At 30.4% G+C, this 16,022-nt stretch overlaps 2 protein-coding genes across 3 annotated transcripts; one reads left to right on the top strand and one right to left on the bottom strand.

Annotated features, from left to right (window-relative positions):
- Window positions 1-7,755: 7,755 nt before the first annotated feature.
- ERCC1 (nucleotide repair protein) lies at window positions 7,756-11,281 on the top strand. 2 transcript variants are annotated; one of them, XM_085676087.1, is made up of 9 exons: window positions 7,756-8,026; window positions 8,123-8,243; window positions 8,439-8,542; window positions 8,981-9,080; window positions 9,226-9,302; window positions 9,762-9,861; window positions 10,014-10,085; window positions 10,180-10,248; window positions 10,388-11,281. In XM_085676087.1, the coding sequence occupies exons 1-9, from the start codon at window positions 7,809-7,811 to the stop codon at window positions 10,700-10,702; spliced, it is 1,176 nt and encodes a 391-aa protein (XP_085532213.1). In that variant the 5' UTR covers window positions 7,756-7,808; the 3' UTR covers window positions 10,703-11,281. The 2 variants fall into 2 exon arrangements, with proteins under 2 accessions (XP_085532213.1, XP_027936756.1); XM_028080955.2 differs by having other exon boundaries at window positions 7,758-8,026; window positions 8,123-8,258.
- Window positions 11,282-12,338: 1,057 nt separating this feature from the next.
- LOC114191648 (Protein kinase superfamily protein) lies at window positions 12,339-15,742 on the bottom strand. Its single transcript, XM_028080954.2, has 6 exons — window positions 15,292-15,742; window positions 14,761-15,008; window positions 13,634-14,019; window positions 13,227-13,356; window positions 12,982-13,071; window positions 12,339-12,861 (listed from the first exon to the last, which is right to left on the bottom strand). Exons 1-6 carry the CDS (start codon window positions 15,593-15,595, stop codon window positions 12,688-12,690), a joined length of 1,332 nt encoding a protein of 443 aa, XP_027936755.1. The 5' UTR covers window positions 15,596-15,742; the 3' UTR covers window positions 12,339-12,687.
- Window positions 15,743-16,022: the final 280 nt, after the last annotated feature.

The raw sequence follows: 16,022 nt of genomic DNA, 5'->3' as shown, positions 1-16,022 counted from the left end.
TAAATTTTATTCATTTGAATTATCTATTTTACTATTAATGAAAAATTATTTTTATATATATCATTATAACTATATTTAAAATATTAAAATATTACTAATAATGGAAAACCATTTTTATAAATACCATTATATTACTATAATTAAAATATTACTAAGAATCTTTCATATTTAAGTTAAGAAAGTGTTGATATGATTCTAAATTTATTGTAGAGCATAAAAATGTTATCAAATTTAATAATATATTTGTTTTTATTGTTTAGTTTTCTTGAGATTTAAAAAATTCATTTTATTTTATAATATTATAACTATAATTAAAATATTAAAATATTACTAATAATGGAAATCCATTTATACATACATATATATATATATATATATATATATATATATATATCATTATTACTATAATTAAAGTATTACTAATAATTTTCTAAATTTATGTTAAGAAAGTGTTGAGACGCTTCTAAATTTAATGTAGAATACAAAAATGCTATCAAAGCCTCGAATAATATATTAGTTTTTATTGTCGAGTTTTTTTAAGAGAGAATTAAAGAAGTGTTAGGAGCTACCACGTGTTTAAAATATTCCCAACAAGTTCAATTTGTATAATATGTGTATTTGTATTATATATATATATATATATATATATATATATATATATATATATATATATATATATATATATATATATAGAGAGAGAGAGAGAGAGAGAGAGAGAGAGAGAGATTCACAAATTATTAATTATATTTAATGAAAAAATTCGTTGTAATGACTAATTAATATTAGGTATATTTTATTACTATTAACATTAAGAGTTATACAGACTAATTTATATGATTAATTTGTTTTTTGATTAATTAAATTTAATTACATTTTTTAAAAACCAAACATGAATTACCTTTTTAATATATCATATATTAATTAATAAAATTTGATTCACAATTCAATATTAATTGTTAAATTACTAATTATCACTTATTATTATTTAATAATTTCAGATACAATTATGTTGTCTTATAAACAATTATATTGAGTTAAAAATAAAATAAAATTTAGATTTATACAAAAATCACGTGGGTTGCATTTGAATTTAGTTTAATAACAAATATATTGTTCCCAATGGTTTATAGTTAATATTGTGATGGAAATTTATATTAACATTGTTCATTCGTGCTAAAGTGTTATTTGCAGAAGTTTCTTAATTTTTTTAAATAAAACATTATTTTTCATAGCGTTCAATAAAAATATTTGTAGAAATTAGATATTTAAACACAAAAAATAAATTATCTATATTAAATATCATATATTATATAATGTTATATATTATATTATATTATATACTGTATATTATGTATTATGTATATTAACCTATTGTTATTGATGGCAGTAGTAATTATATATTGCTTTTTATAAATAATACATTATTCATATTATTTTTCTATTTTTTAAATCATTTAAATTCACATTTTAACAATCAATATATTTTAGCATTTATTTAAAAGATATGGCTTTGATTTATTATATGTTTTATTTATAGTAAATAGAAATATATGTATTATTACGAGTACATACAATTTAAAATTAACAGTAAAATTAGTAAATAATTATTTATTAAAATTAGTTTATTTTAAAATAATATTATTGGTTAAAGAGTAAAATTGAATAAGTAATGTATGTATTCAAAGAATAATATCATTTGATATAATACATTATGGAAATATGGAAAATAGAAACATATAGTATATGGAAATATATAGTATATGAAAATATAATACCTTCAAATATGGTGGCAAAACGGTTCAGCCCGGTTCGTTTTAACTTATACAGTCTTTGACCCATAAAAAAGAATCAATCTGAGTTGAATCACCACTCAAAAAAACGGGTCAAAAAACATAACATGTAACAAGGCTAACCTTTTACTGTTTTTTATAACTTTTTTTTAAAATATTTTTATTTATAATTTTGTTTTTGTATATATACTTATAAATAAATATGTAGACCATATTTAATCATATAAATATTTTATAATTGATTAATTAATATTTTGATTGGATAAATTAAAATAATTATTATATCTACATATTAAAGTTTTTTTTATAATCAATAATTAGAACTTAATTTGTAAGTGTCAATGATTTAAATTATAACAATATTACATATTTATATTTATACAAAAATATACTATAGAGATTTAATTTTTTAATGATTTTTAATTTTAAAAATCAAACAAAAAAGATGGACCAACAAGCTATGCGAGGGTTGTAACTCCAACTCAACCCACATTTTTTTGACGGACAAGGAATCGACTGACGGGCCAAACTCGTTTCAAAATCTCTACCTTCAAAGTTATTTATACTATATCGAAATATGAAAATATATAATTACAAAATTAGTGTGTTTATTTTTTTTAATAATAATATATTTTTAATATATAAACTTTTACGTATTTATAATAATAAATAATAAAAAATTAATAATAAAATTAAATATATATTTATTTAAAATATAAAATATTTTTTATTTATTTTCTAAATAATTAATTTTGTTATTAATAATTGTTTTAATTTAAAAAATAAATATTTTTTAAAAAACAATAATAATTTTGTGTGATAATTATTTTAATTTTAAAAAATATTATTTGTTAAAGAATAAAATTGGATAAGTAATATATATATATATATATATATATATATATATATATATATATATATATGTGTGTTTTTTGATGTGAGACTTGGTATGAATGAGTGATCTGATAGTATCTGAAAAAATAAAGGTAATAAATAATAAATTTTGATAGGATAAACTCTAATCGACGACTATGATATTATTATATTAAAAGAATTATAAACTTAAACTCAAATATTTTAAAAAAATTAAAATTAAAAAAATTAAATTTAGATTTTTTAGAAAAATCTCGTGTTTCTTACGGATAAATGTACTAATTTATTTCTTCAAATAAATGATTTTTTTAGGTAAATTGATGAGTCAAAACATTTCACCTTGAGTTTAATTTATTAGAGTGGCATCATGAGAGTAAGAGATGATATAATTTCACTCATTTTAAGATAAAAAAGTTTCATTTCCGGTTTAATTAAAGTCAAAATTTATATAAGACAAGATTAATTTATAAGTTTTGAAACTCTAATTAAGTTGATCTTAATCCAAGATTTATTTAAATTTAATCAATAAAGTTAATTTGGCCAACTTGCTAAATATTTACATTAGTTATTATTTTTGGATGTTGGATTCAACGTCCACTTAACAATCTTTTGATATACTAAATATAATGCGATTCTCTTTATGTTCGGGAATTTTGTTTGGTGAATATATGCTAAGTTTTCTAATGCTAAAATCAGTTTAAAATTGATTAGTGAAAGTAGTTAGTACTATAATAAATACATTATGAATGTGTCGACAATCATATTTTTAACTGTATTTATAACTTTGTATAGTTATAATTTAATAATAGGGTTAAATATGTTTTTGTTCCTAAGTTTTAGTGAAATTGAAATTGGTCAATTTTCAAATTTTTTGACCAATTTAGTCTTTTATCTCTAAAAATGCATGAATTTAATTCTTTTAACCAGATTTTGTTATGTTCATCTGACGGTTTAAACGCAGTTCATGATAGTATTTAATTGTTATATCGTTTGACACATCTCCGCTTTGATGTTAACTCAAATATTATCATAAAATGCGTTTAAAATGTCAAATAAATTTAATAAAATTTGGTAAGAAAAACTAAATCAATGCATTTATAAATATGAATGACTAAATTGATAAAAAATTTTAAAAAGAGATTAATTCCAAAATCCACTAAAACTTGAGAGGTAAAAACATATTTAACCTTTAATAATATTATGGAAAAAACTTTTTTGTTGCTCAGTAATTAAGAATATTTTTTTTATGCAATTTATCTTTGGAGGAGAATATAAAAAAGGTTTATATCTTTTGTTTATTGTATTTAATTATATTTGTGTCATGTTGTTTCATCGAATATTAAAAGAAACGATATAAAAACAACAAGAATAACGAATTCCGAAAAGAAAGAATTTTTATTTTAATAAAAGTGCGACTTTCTTTTTTTAATTTAAAACATTGACATAATTTGACCCGGTCAATTAATTAAAGTTTTGTGGCAGCCAGAATTATAGGCAAGGGTGGAAAAATGACCTAAATTAGAATGATGGTTTATTTGACTTTAAAATACCCCAAAACACAATCCTTGACGTTTGCAATTAAATACCCAGTTACCATTCAATGCTTTTCGTATGACATTTCATGACTTCAAACTTTCAATAAAATCACATAAAAAGTCTCTCAAAACATAAATAGATATCTTCAAGAAAATCTCTATAAACATACTATATCATTCATAATATTTATAATTAAAATTTATTAGAAAAGAATATTAATGTCACTTGTAACTAGAGTTAAAACAATATGCATTCACTCTCAATAAAACCCAATAAAAGATAATATCGTAAATGAATATTCATATGTAATATATAATGAATACCAATAATATTTATATTTGTATATTAAAGAGATGAGTACGAGTATCATAATTAATACTCATGTATGTTATAATCTAATTTAAATTAACTTTTTTTAGAAAAAATATGATAAAAATATATAAAAATTTTAAATGAATTATTTTTTATTAATTAGTTTTAAAAAAATTTAATTTTTTTATAAATTGTTATTTACTTTTTTTAAATGAGTTATTTGTAATGTAATATATTATAATTTAAATTTATGGTTAAATATGTTATTAATTTTTTTTTTTACAAATATTTGTTAATGTCTATAGATATTAAAAAAATAACAGATATCTATATAATGGATACCAATATAAATATAATAACGAGTAAAAAAAATATTTATCCTACGAATAATAAAAGTTATTTTACCTGTCGTGTTGTATCCTGTTTGTAATAATACTATATTCTTTTAATGAGTAGGTCACCGGTTGCTTTTGTAAAAAATGAAAAGAAGATAAAAATACAGTGTAACATGATTTAACCACATTTGAGTAAAATTCATCCCATTATATTTTAATGAAATGGGTGGTGCTATCAAAGATAAATATTGGGTTGACTTAGAAGCTATAACTAGGAATTTGACTTGAAGTATTTATTTTTGGATAAATGCTTTTCATAATTAAAATGAGTTAAAATATTTCGTATGCATTTAATGAAAGTAAAACTAATATAGTATATTATTACTTCCGTAGATTGACATTTATCATCAGTGGACTATTACAAAATCTATCGCCGACTTGAGATAGTTTTTTCTTCTATATCCAAGACAAAAAAGATATATACCAATAGACATATTTTCAACTTTTTATCAGAAGACATTATATCCTATTATAAGAGATATTACCTTGAAAAATAACCAAGTCAACATAATAATTAAAAAGGAGTAAACTAAATGAAAACTAAGATTATAGACTTATAAACTTGAAAAAATTAATTAATTAAAAATAAAAGTTATAAACCCAAGAAAAATAGACAATCAAATATGGAAGGTTCTTGGCTACGACCATTACCTATTGCAGCAATTATTCTATACTGTTTCAATAATGATATTTTTAGTTTGTTTTCTTTCTCTTTTTTCTGAGAGAAAGTTTATTTTGTTTTTTGAAAAACAACTTGAAAGCTTAATTTTGAAATGTCCGTAGACATCTTAATGTTCTTTTCTTTTGAAAAATTATTTTTTAATAAAATTTTGTTGATAAATTTTTTATAATGTACACATAATAATAATACTATTTAATGGATGAAAGAAAATTTTGATATGATTTCAAAGAAAAAAAAAGTTTGACGTGTTTTAAAAAATAAACTTTATTAAAAAAGAAAGGTTATGAAAATATCATAATCTTTTACTTTTCCTGAATTATTCTCTCTTATTTATTTCATATTTATTTATAGGTGACACACATTTCATCCGAACTAAATTATCCGGTCTTTAAATGTTGGAAACATTATAATGTTTAGACATAACATTAAATTTTTTATTCTGTCTCACTTTATTCTTCTTTATTACAGGAGTTTAAAGTATCTGTATACATTAGCAGAAAATGTGGTAATTACTTTAACTATTTTTATGTTAGATTTTCAAAAATATTATTGCGGTAAAAGTTTCCCTCTGATTATATCGGAACATCTCATAATAAATGTACTGAATTTTGAACTGAATATAAAATTCTTAAGCCGTTTAATTTGAACTGAATTTAAAATTCTTAAGCCTTCTCTGTATTCTTGTAAACTGTTTAATAAAAATACACTAGCATTTAAAAAGTGTTTTAATATATTATGAAGACACGATTAAAAAACAATACATGAAAATTGAATAAAGAATCCAAATTGGTTCAACTGGATGGTCTTATTAGTCGTTGTTGGCCATTATTACGACCTCTTTTTAATAATATAGCAGCCATGTAAGACAGCCATTGTTGAGAAAAACGATGAATAATGTTTGGTAGAGATTGGGGAGGGACCATTGGTAAGAAACAGTTGTAGAAGGCCTTAAAGTAGAGAAATTAATTGGACGGAGTAGGCACGTTGCGTGACTGAGTTTTGTTATCACTTTTTCAATTTCTCTCTCAGTTTTCAACTACTTTCTACCCTTTTCACCCACAAATCCTTAATTACATACGCCACAGTATCCACCCACCTATCTTTCAATACCCACCAACTCACTCCTTGGGATAACGTGAACATCTTCACCAAACTTTAATCTCTTTCTGTGTTGATACTAACATTTCCTCAACATCAAATTTGTCAGCAGGGGGACAACGTGGACCTGAGTCGATGGGTCGGTTCACAGATTCGTAAAAAAAAAAATTGTGAGGCAAATATATATCGATTTTTTTTTTTTTAAATTTCTGTATGAACATTTCAAATTTTGGTACGAGTAGAAAATGTGAGTGTTATAGTATTATTTATTTTTAAATGTGTTAAAATTTGAATTGTGTACATCAAAGTTTGAGGTTGAATATAATGAAAATATTAAATTATCAATTTATCATTTAACTTTCCAAAACTTTTCTTTAATTTTGTGAACTCTTTAAAGTTTTTCAATTTGTTAAATATTAAAAGCTTTATCATAATTTTTTAAATAATAAATAAATAAAAAAGTAGGCCGACTCGTAGGCCAAAACTTATATGAGTGGATTAGACTTTTCAGCCTGCATTTTTAATGTGGAACGGGTCAACTCGACTTGCATTTTGTATGCCAAGTGCAGGACGAGCCTAAACGAATCGGACCGGTCCACTTTGTCATCCGTATTTGTTATGGCTACACAATCCTTCTAGGTTAAAGACAGTCTAATAATCTCACATCATTTAAAAATCAAGGTCTAAGATAGTTTAAATATTTTCTTCTTTCTAACATTTTAGATATTTTTTAAGAACAAAACTGTGGTGAGACATACTCCATCAATAATAATGTTTTGCCACAGACTTTTTTTTTTCATGGTCTTTGTACGGTCCTGAGAAGAACATTGCTTTTTAAAAGGCCCAATCTAGGCTCTTTCTCTTAACACCCTCATGGTTTCTTCCCATGTCTCCATAATTACGAAAAATTTCAAATTGTATGTACGTCTGGATATTGGTGAAATTTTGATTTTCCCACGGTTCAATTGGTAAAAGAAGAATGAACCCGAACATTGCAATGAGGCTTGCCCAAGCCCAAGCCCAAGCCCAAGTCCAGTTGACACTCGCACGTGAAGAGGACCGTGAAAAACAAGTTGGAGGAAGTTCGCGCGAATTGAAGGCGCAAGCGGAGAAAGTAGAAAGATGCAGAAGGAGGAAGAAGAGAAAAACAGTGATGGAAAGCAGAAGAAGAGTTCAGTGGTGATAAGAATACCTTCTTATCAGGAAGTAGTAGAAAGTTCACAGGCAAAGTCGACTCCACCATCTCTCTTCCTTCCCTCCCAATCCTTTTCCCAAGCTTTCGCCTTCGTCAAATCCTCTGAGTTCTACGCTCCTCCTCCACCACCTCCTCCACAACCCAGGTATACACGCTTCTAATTTCTGCATCCTAATTCTTTACTCATTATCGCCATAACGGTTAATATTTTGTTCCTTCTGTTAATTCTTTTGTTTATTAGGGAAACTGCTCAATCGGATGCTCCATCTTCAACCTCGACACCGTCTCCCGCTACTGCTGCTGCTGCATCTTCATCAAAATTACCCTCCTCTCAGGCCTCTCAAAATCGCACTTCAATTCTTGTGAGCCACAGACAGGTTGAATGCCTTTTAAAATTGTTATCGTAAAAGTACGACAATCGCTATGATTTTAGCGCATTCTAATTCAATTCTCATATTGTTTTTTTCTCGTGCATAATCTTAGGTGATTATTTTGTCAACGTGTTTCTTGTATTATTAATTAGTGTCACGAAGTGAATTTTCTTTTCCGTTTTGCAGAAGGGAAACCCCTTGCTCAAACACATTAGGAACGTTAGATGGGCGTTTGCCGATGTTGTTTGTGACTACATGCTTGGCCAAAGCTCCTGTGCTCTCTATCTCAGGTTATTTTCTCTTTTCTTATTAAGTTTCTCTTCTGAACTTAGATGTTCTAGAGTTTGTTTGTTGCGCACTTGCTCTCGTCAGTTTCAACGCCAATACACAGTGATTCTTCTAAGTTTTCTGGAAAATATCAGTCGTTGAAAATGCATATCAAAGCGTCAATCGACACTGGATATCCTGATGCATGCTCTATTAGTTTTACTGTGGCGTTTCGTGGGATAATTGCATGTTTTCATGACTGGAAAAAATATTTATTATTCAATTCAGTGTATTGACTATGTTATATAGTTTATCCTTGTGGGCTTGCTTTTATTCTAGATTCCTTGTTACCTATCCATGGTCACTTCAATATCTTACATGTTGTTCCTCCTTTACTAGTTGGGTTCATTATAGTTCTATTTTTTTGCATCAACTTAACTTAGTTGGATGATTTAATGCAGTCTTCGGTATCATCTTCTGCATCCAGACTACTTGTATTATAGAATTAGGGAGTTGCAGAAGAATTTCAAGCTTCGAGTGGTTTTATGCCATGTTGATGTGGTCAGGCACTCATTCAAACTTCTATACCATCTATTTTAGTTTATGTTTTCCAGTGATCTACCTAGAAATTTATAATTAACTATACCTGTTTTGCTATCTATACAGAGGAAGTGACATTTCTCTGTTGTTTTCTTGTTGATTGCAGGAAGATGTAATAAAGCCTCTACTTGAAGTTACAAAAACAGCTTTGCTTCACGACTGTACGCTCCTATGTGGATGGAGGTGCAATTGACTTTACTTTTAACTGCTTGTGAAGTATGCATACTGAAGATATAATTTTTTTTTCTTTACTGTTAGGAGCACGAGTCTGCTGCTGTTATCTACTACACTCTTGTGAACTTGTTATCAAACTGAGTAGAAAATTTAACATGCAATCAAAATTTATTGTTAAGGAAAAAAGTTGGTTGTTGCAACTTAATGAAGCATGTTAATGTCACTATCTATTTTCCAACTGTTTTTTTTGTGACTCAATTAATACATACACCTTGGAAGGAGAAATGCTTATCGTAGTTTCTTTCCGAGCTTTTGGTTTAGCAGAATTTCTTCCATATAAAGGAGCTTGAGATTAATGTAGCATCAACATGCATGTGAGTTTCAATATCTGTAGTAGCATCTGCCAAGATTTCCCTTCTCTTACCTGTCTAATCGGTTTTATGTGATTCCATTGTACTGTTGTTATAGTCTGGAGGAATGTGGCCGGTACTTGGAGACCATAAAAGTTTATGAAAACAAGCCTGCAGACATTATTCAAGGCCAAATGGATACAGATTATCTATCACGGGTATGGTTATATTTCTTCTTTTATGTTTGCTAATTTTTATGGGTTTTATTTAATAATTTCAAAAGTAAATTATAAAGGATGCTTTTCGTAAATTGATTACATTCGATGCATGGCCACCAATTGTGCTGAAGCTATTTTATTTTCAACTGTAGCTAACACATGCCCTTACAACAGTACGGCATGTTAACAAGACTGATGTTGTCACCCTTGGTACCACATTTGGGGTACGTATGCTGGCTTTTAGTGCACGCAGAGACACACGTAGAGTGATCTAATTCACGAAAGCACTTTCATCAAGCTATTTTCTTGTCTTTTCAGTCTCTTTCTAACATTATGGGTGCATCTATGGAAGATCTAGCTCGTTGCCCTGGCATAGGAGAGCGCAAGGTATATTAATGTTACCAATAGTGAAATTGCAAAGGGCAATTGATTTGCACTTGCCCATTTTTTGTAGCATTGGTGCATGATCTTGAGCCATTTTGCTCACTTATATTAACCAACAAAATCTGAATCTTCCCAATGACAGGTCAAGCGCTTGTTTGACGCCTTTCATGAACCTTTCAAACGGGTGGACTCAAGCTGGCAGGCCTTTCCAGATACTTCTGTTCAAAATGAGCCAGCTAGTCCAGGCTCATCGATCAGGAACAATACTGAATCTTCCTCCTTGATTGAAGACAAACAAGATGATGTAGACGATGTGAGCAAACGTAGGAAGAAAGAACCCGAAGTTACTGTCAAGTCTGCCCTTTCTGCAGCTTTTGCCAAGTACTCCGATAGAGTTGGAAAGAGGAAAGAAACTTCACAAGTGGAGGAAAAAGGAGAATCAGATGCTTTCAAATAATCAGAAACTGAAATATAAAATCACCATGATGTTTTTCACTGGTTGTTCAATAATTTACCCTTGAGCGTAATCTTATGATATTTAGAGGCTTCAGTTATTATGTCTATGCATGTGAAGCCATGGAGATTCTTTTGGGACGGTAATGGGGGAAACACTTGTAACAAGTGAAGAGGTAACTGTTATAATATGGCAGCTGAACTTGTAGGAGGTTAGGAGTCTTTACTCAAATGGGAAGGAGGAGAAAAAAATCCGTGGGAAGATTGGATTTTCGGTGTTGAGATGAGTTTTCCCTGTTTAAGAGATATTCTCACTTTTGTACATTGTGTCTACCTTCTATTCTAAAGTCTCAAACCATTTAGGGATTTTTTTGTCCAATGTTTGTACAAGATGTAGCCTATTTCTGAAACCACTTTAGGGTATAACAACAAATAGAGGGAAGATCTGATTTTCGGTTGTTGAGATAAGTTTTTACCCATTTAAGAGGTACTTTGTACGTTATGTCTAACTTATTTTCTTGATTCTGAGACCACTTTGGATTTGTTGTTTCATGTTTCAATCAGTTGTAACCTATTTTCTGAATTAGTGCCTATCAAGCTCTTCTTTTGTCTACTGCATTATTTATCTTTGGATCTTGCCTTGCCACCATTTTAGGGTAGTGTTGGGGTTCAGGTTTAGAATTTACGAGTGGTGCATATTTCTGGATGGTGCTCGAAGTTTTCAACTTTACTACCGGATGCAATAGTAATATCATAATGTCTACCTGACTTTTACTTAGAAAATAATATGTTAAAAATTGTGTTATGTTTAATATTGAGTACCATAAGCAAAATATAATCTGAAAAGTATTTTGATATTTCATTATATGTTACTATATTTTAAGATAGAGGGTACATAATGTATATATACATCAGTGACATAACACTAGCTGGTGTATCACATAAAAGTAACAGGTACACGAAACAGAATTAAATAAAATCAGAAAAGTAAATCAGATAGATTCACCCAAGCAAGTTATAACCCCACTTCGGAACCTATGATCTAGATCCTAGTTATTTTCTGCTCATGATTTGGATTCTGTAATTTTTGACATTGTCAAGAGGGCGCTAGAAAAGTCATTTTATTGTTTAATGGAGAATGAAGGAATATGCGACAGACAGTTATAAAGGACTTCTAGTTCTCCAAGTCCGGGTTACAAATACTGTCGCAATCATTTTGCTGATCTTTTTTATCAGGAAATGTCCATTGATATGACAAGCGGGGTTCCTTGTTGTGCTACATGCTTTGTGGGGAATCCTTGCTTTAAGTCAGACACCAGTCATGCAAGTTAAAACAGGTCAGCATTATTCCATTATGTCCGTCACGTCTGCATGTTGGTATTTCTCCTTATACTAAAAGTGAATTAGCTTTTAATATATTTGTCTCATATTGCACCGCCTAAAATTCAGCTCTTTGCCAATTGCCAGGTAGAAAGAAGCTAAATTCCACGATCTCCTTGTCAGTCTCTAAGAGGGGGAGCTCTATATTTAAGGTCGTTTTCCGTTGGCCAAAGATGATCCAGTCTGATTTTAGGTATGTCACTAAGTTTGTTTCTACGAGGTGAGTTACGGGATTTAAGAATTTACAGGAAACGATACTCTTGAATATTAAGTTTCATCATATTGCAGGAGAAATGTTCTGTTCATATTAGCGACGTAATTATTAGAAAGTTCACATTCCTCTTATTTTCTTACCTTGTATCTTTGCAAGTTTCTCATGACAAAGACAATCTAAAAAATACAGATCATAAAATGATAAAAGCAAAATCTAGAACTACAAGTTCCATGATCGTCTTTCTGTTTGCATTTTCTTCCATCCTCTCTTCTCCGCTATTGAAGGCTGTAGAGATGAGGGTTTGCCAATTCGGTGGTGCCCCCCATTGTGTGTGATATTGCTCGTGTTTTGGGGCCTAATGTTTGTCCAAGGGCTAGTTTAGTCTAACACGAATGTTAGTTTATTTCTAGGCTGCTTCTGCTCTTTGTGGTTTGTTTCTGAAATCGTAGGGAACTAGAACTAAGGGAGGATGGGTTCTTAACAAGTGGTATCAGTGATTGTACAACATCTGTCATGAGCGGCCTGTAATCAGCTTCTGGCTGTATGCACATTGCTGCAATGGCAGCTATCTGCAAAATCCCATAGAAACAGAAAGCAAATGTTACTTGATAGGAAAAGTATGGTTAGTCCAAGACAAAAGTGACAGACATGAGGGTGAGAGAATAACTATGACTAAACGAAAAATTGACCTGAATTAAATCCTTCTTAGAGTACTGTCCGCGTAGAGCTGGGTCAACCATTTCAATCACCTTTTCTCTGTTTGTCAACCGTGGAAGAGCCTGGTGAATGCATAATATCTTATGTTACAAAATTAATATTTGACAATACTAGAAACTTAAATCTCAACTCTGTTTTTTTCTCCTTTGATTTTCTTTAAACAAAAGTTGCATAATCAATTTTATTCTATTCAAAATGCAGGGTGCTATTTACTAACCCAAGAGACAAGGACATGTTCTCCCGGGGCCCGCTTGATATCAACAGGCACACGTCCCGTGAGGAGTTCGAGAAGAACCACACCATAGCTGTAAACATCTGACTTTGTGGTAAGCTTACCCGTGGCATACCTACATCATGCCCAAATTCAAGGGACGAATTAAATTTACGCAATAATTTATGAAAGAAGCTGTAAATATATCATGAATGGTGTGCAGTATAAATTTTTTATATGTCATGTATCATACATAAAATTGAAAATCACAGCCTGCTTGATAAGGACTTGACTGTGACCATGTGCATGGTTCTTTTTTTAACGTTGTAGGTTATGTATGGGATTGGGTGGGGATGAAGATAAGGCAGGGCGGTTCCAAATGACAGATGAAATGGGGCACTCATAATACTCACTCTGGTGCCAGATATCCAGTGGTCCCCAACACACGGGTGGAAACCTGACCGTTCCTCTTCTCTGATCCCATCTTAGCCAATCCAAAATCAGACACCTTGGCACGGAAATTTTGATCCAGCAGAACATTGTTAGTCTTGAAGTCTCTGTGGATCACAGGAGAGACTGCATGTTCATGAAGGAATTCCAGTGCCCTGGCACAATCAAGGGCTATCCTCATCCGGGCCCACCAATCCAACGGTTGAGTTTGATCGTTGGGGGAGTGAAGATGGTGGTGAAGTGTACCATCGGGCATGTATTCAAAAATCAATAACCTGTGGTGTTGGTCAGCGCAATAGCCAAGTAACTCCACCAAATATGGAGAGTGCAAGCGACTTAGGAGATCGACCTGCAATAAATGTCATTTAGTCTTCACACCCATGTGCTGGATTTGAATAAAGCTCACAATATGAGTTGGCAAGTGGGATGGACTGATAGAAAGGTAAATGAATGTTCATTCCAATTTTCATGGTCCCAAATTTGGTTGCAAAACGCCAGAGATTTCTTTTAAAAGGATAATCGCTGACAGGAAATGTCTTATTGTCTGTATTTTAATGACCTATGAATAACTTTTATTAATATTTTGATTCAATAGAAGTGCATAATTCAAATGACTTGAATATTTATAACTTATTTTAATTTTGTGAATGATTTTTTTAATCTTTGACATGTTTTCACAGTTTACAAAATCTTCTAGGTTAGAAGATGCAGAAAGGTTAAAAATTTAAGATATTATATATAGAAAACCTAAGAATAATTTATATCCCTAATTGCTAGAGTCAAGTGTCAAACCATGAAGGCATAAATAATCTGCTAGTAGGATATTAAGGTTGTCACGTGATAGTTTGTAAAATTCCTTTCACATTAATGTAAACATTTCGTTACTACTTACAAACTTTGTTAGGCAAGCAATACACGTTTGAGCTTAACAAAAGACAAAAACAAAGTCTCTGAACAAACTGGATCTAATACAAGGAAAGGAGACATTGGGAGAGAGAGAGGGTGCAAGTAACAACAAGAAATAATTAAATCTTTGCGTGCTAAAGAGAAGAGGATATATTAACTCATTAAATGAAGCATACTGACTCACCTCTATTCTGAAGGCACGCTCCCCTTGCTTACCCTCACTGCGAAGCAACTTAATTGCTGCCAAAGTGCCATCACTTAGAACTCCTCTATACATCAAGCCATGTCCTCCATTACCACCAATCACATTTCTTTCACTGAATCCATCTGTAGCAATTTCTAGTTCCCTATATGTGAACACTTGGACTCCTCGAAATGTAGATGCTGGGGTCCTGCTCAAATTTCCCCCGTGAAGACACCCACTCTTCACTTCTACAATAAATGTCTCCAAGCATTTATGGATTAGCTTCTGAATTTTAAAGCCTCACCCCTCAAAGACTAGTTGAATTAATGTTAAGAACAACTATTGAATTAATGATACGCAAGAGACAAATTTATATGATCATCTGCAGTCTGGAAAGTTGTGCAGTTGTAATTGCTAGCAAATTAACTCTTCTAAGTTTCCATATAGTTATGGTAGTTGTTTGCTTCACTAATTAGTATTCAAGATACTATTTGCAACTAACTGATAGCATGTGATGTGGCAACTAGTTACCTGGGCTAGAATTCAAGGTTGATGAAGTAATGAGCCTGCTGCTTGTGTCATGAAGCTCTGTGCTGTCTTCTTTGCAACTGCCACTTTTGGTGGAAGATTTTTGGCGACGGATCAAGAATAGGACCACAAAAATGACAAACAGGACCGTAACTAAGGTAACCAATGAGATGGTAATGAGAATGGTTTTGGTGGGGAAATGGCCGTGGCTATGTCTATGTCTTTCTGAATGTGAGCGGTGCTGTGTGAAAGAGTGGTTCTTAGCTGGTGGCCCTGCAGGTACGGTGGCTGTAGTATTAACTTCCATGACTGACAATAGAGAGAAAAAAAAAGTAAATGGGTTGTGTGTTTGGGGTGAGAAAGAAGTTTGAGATTGGAAGGCAGGAAATAAAAGAGGATGGGGGAGAGTGGGGAATGCCGAAATGGATTTTGTTTACAGTAATAAACAAAAGAATGAGGGTTGCAAGCATTTTGCTAGTTTTAAGCCTCCTTTCCTAGGAGGGCAAGCCACCATCTCGTGAATATTTAATTAAGTGGTTTTGGTGTACTTCCTTTGTCTCTTCTTCTGTTATTTTCTGAAGAATTGTCTTTTTCTTTGCATAAGAAAATCTCGGAAGCTTTTGCACAATCATTCACTCTCGCGCTCTCTAATAATTCCCTAATTCTATATCATACACATTCTGTTTTACTACAACAAGAATGCATTTGTAGCGTATCTTTTTCTTAGTCTTCTT

Source organism: Vigna unguiculata, chromosome 7 (assembly GCF_037176805.1).
Source record: "Vigna unguiculata cultivar grain cowpea cultivar isolate G323 ecotype 2 chromosome 7, ASM3717680v1, whole genome shotgun sequence".
NCBI classification, from domain to species: Eukaryota; Viridiplantae; Streptophyta; class Magnoliopsida; order Fabales; family Fabaceae; genus Vigna; species Vigna unguiculata.
This window is presented reverse-complemented; position numbering and strand designations above follow the sequence as displayed.

Excerpts from the sequence above, each read along its gene's own strand:
- ERCC1 (XM_028080955.2), top strand. The coding sequence starts at position 7,809 with ATGCAGAAGGAGGAAGAAGAGAAAAACAGTGATGGAAAGCAGAAGAAG. Across the intron at positions 9,081-9,225 it reads TTTTATGCCATGTTGATGTG|GAAGATGTAATAAAGCCTCT; the intron begins GTCAGGCACTCA and ends TGTTGATTGCAG. Across the intron at positions 10,086-10,179 it reads CCCTTGGTACCACATTTGGG|TCTCTTTCTAACATTATGGG; the intron begins GTACGTATGCTG and ends TTGTCTTTTCAG.
- LOC114191648 (XM_028080954.2), bottom strand. The coding sequence starts at position 15,595 with ATGGAAGTTAATACTACAGCCACCGTACCTGCAGGGCCACCAGCTAAG. Across the intron at positions 15,009-15,291 it reads AACCTTGAATTCTAGCCCAG|AAGTGAAGAGTGGGTGTCTT; the intron begins GTAACTAGTTGC and ends CATTTATTGTAG. Across the intron at positions 14,020-14,760 it reads AGCGTGCCTTCAGAATAGAG|GTCGATCTCCTAAGTCGCTT; the intron begins GTGAGTCAGTAT and ends CATTTATTGCAG.